The sequence below is a fragment of the Sphaeroforma arctica genome, assembly GCF_001186125.1.
Source record: "Sphaeroforma arctica JP610 unplaced genomic scaffold supercont1.184, whole genome shotgun sequence".
In the NCBI taxonomy this organism is placed as follows: domain Eukaryota; class Ichthyosporea; order Ichthyophonida; genus Sphaeroforma; species Sphaeroforma arctica.
In genome coordinates this window covers 112,213-114,669 of record NW_014040374.1, presented here as the reverse complement: position 1 = coordinate 114,669, position 2,457 = coordinate 112,213, and the positions used below count along the sequence as shown (strand labels likewise).

The window sequence follows — 2,457 nt, the reverse complement described above, 5'->3', positions numbered from 1 at the left end:
AGAGGAGAACCTGCACCACCAAGGCGCGTCCTTTGACGGTTTAAGCCGTGCCAATAGCAACTTGGTTGCGCCTCGGCGAACGACAACTATGTCCGGCTTGGGTTTAGCAGGGTCTGTAGACCCAATACAGGCAACTTCGCCTGGTCCAAGGTGTGTGTTTTAGTAGTATATGTATAGGGAGGTATACATGGAGATGTGTGTACTTGTCGCAGGGGTTGGGAGACCGCCGCTGGTGCCCTCGCGCAGGCCGAGGCGCGTGTTTTTTATGAAGGTTTCCGCGAACAGACTTCATGTGCTTGTATTGCTTGCATGTATCTGCCTATTTGAACACTCAATAAAATGTTTTGTTTGTATGTGTTTACAATTATATATATACGTATATATATATATATATGTGTGTGTAATGTATATATGTTTATATGTATGTATGTATGTTAGTTATATATTATATAATATATATATATATATATATATATATATATATACATAATATATATGTATATATATACTTCATATATTTGCATAGACAATAATGCGTGGGCATAAAACTCGTCAAACCACCAACCATATATATCTGCATATTCATATTTCTACACAAATGTTTCCTAGAAGTCCGAATGCGGCCATAGACTCCATCAGTGACGAGTTTATGGAGTTCTACGATGCCGATGAGCATCATCCAACACTGGCAAAATCCGCCAATGAAAAGAGTTACTTTGGCAACAAGGGCTCCCCCTCACCTGCGCCACTCTACGCGAGTAATAGATACTACCAACATATTACACACCAGCCGTACCCCTTACTGGGTGTCCCCAGTTCGCAGTCGTTTGATCAGCCCTCTCCGCATCCAGGGGTGACGCGTGTGGGGCGTTTGGGATCATTAACAGGCAAGTACTAGACGACCCAGCTTAATTATGTGCAGCGCGTTTGTGTAATAAGTTTGATACGCACGGTGAGCATGTGGGCATTGTATGGTCTATGAAGGTATCGCGTGAGGTGTGTAGGCACTTGGTATAGTCCCGATGGCTCTCATGTTCTAAGCTCATTTCGCAGTCGTTAAGGCAGCCCTCACCTCACTTGGGGCGTGTGTGTGTGTTGGAGGGGGGGGGGGTAATGGGGTGCGTATAGGGCATTTGGGCATGTTGACGGGTAGGCGTTATGATCCACAAGTATTTGGCAATCGTATGTACTATAAGTGTAGCACATCGAGTGCATAAGTATTTGATACTCATATGTACTGTAAGTGTAGCTTATCGAGTGCCTGACATGCATGATGCATACTTGATAGGCTTAACACATACTTGAAGAGGCATGTTGTATGTGTCCTCTATCGATGTATCAGTTAATGTTGTATGTGTCTTCTATCTATGTATCAGTTAATGTTGTATGTGCCCTCTATCTATGTATCAGTTAATGTTGTATGTGTCCTCTATCTATGTACCAGTTAAGGTTGTATGTGCCCTCTATCTATGTATCAGTTAATGTTGTATGTGCCCTCTATCTATGTATCAGTTATTGTTGTATGTGCCCTCTATCTATGTATCAGTTAATGTTGTATGTGTCCTCTATCTATGTATCAGTTAATGTTGTATGTGCCCTCTATCTATGTATCAGTTAATGTTGTATGTGCCCTCTATCTATGTATCAGTTAATGTTGTATGTGTCCTCTATCTATGTTTTTAGTCGCACTGACCATGTGATTGTGCAGGGTCGGGGATTGGGGAGGTTTGTTGTTGTTGCTGCATGTGCGCATACTGTTCACGAATCGCTTGTGGTGAGTGCCGTTTCCTTGCTGCCTTGCTTCCCCATCGCTTTGGTGAATCGTAGCCATAGATGGTCGCATATGCTTTTTGTCGAAATGTGCGCATTACTCAATAGCTCTGCGTAGTTCTGCGGACGCGCACGTGGCGCCTCATCTGTAGTAGACACACATGTAGAAATCAGTAGTACATCCTCTACAATACCAGCCGTAGAAGGCGCTGGGGTGGGTAAACCCTAAACCCTGCAAGCCTAAGCACACTTGCAGCCATGGACATTGCTTAGCATTGGGTGCACTCCACCAGAATGGTCTAGGGCATATATATAGTACGAAAGTACGGTATGGTAACCCGTCCCGTTTTTCAGTGCAGAAGGTACCGGTTTAGAGCGATACGGCGCATCTCTAGATGGCTCTGTACGGAACTCGAGCAGGGATGTGGCTACAGGTGGCAATGCAGAACCACTGGCGCGAGAGGAGGGTAGGTTATTGAGTGTCAGAGGTTTAGTAGGTATATGCGAGGCCGAAGTGATTCTTAGATATGCTCATGTGATTATGAAGTGTGTGGGTGTAATTGTTAAGTGTGTGGGTGTGATTGTTAAGTGTGTGGGTGTGATTGTTAAGTGTGTGGGTGTGATTGTTCAAGTGTGTGGGTGTGATTATGAAGTGTGTGGGTGTGATTATGAAGTGTGTGTGTGCGA

At 44.2% G+C, this 2,457-nt stretch overlaps 1 protein-coding gene across 1 annotated transcript in view; it reads left to right on the top strand.

Annotated features, from left to right (window-relative positions):
* Positions 1-2,457, top strand: part of SARC_03572 (hypothetical protein) — a 4,384-nt gene continuing 1,927 nt past the window's right edge. Inside the window, exons 1-3 of the mRNA XM_014302638.1 lie at positions 1-150; positions 610-887; positions 2,130-2,237. Coding sequence (XP_014158113.1) covers positions 89-150; positions 610-887; positions 2,130-2,237 — 448 coding nt within the window. The 5' untranslated portion in view covers positions 1-88. The remainder of the gene's footprint in view (positions 151-609; positions 888-2,129; positions 2,238-2,457) is intronic.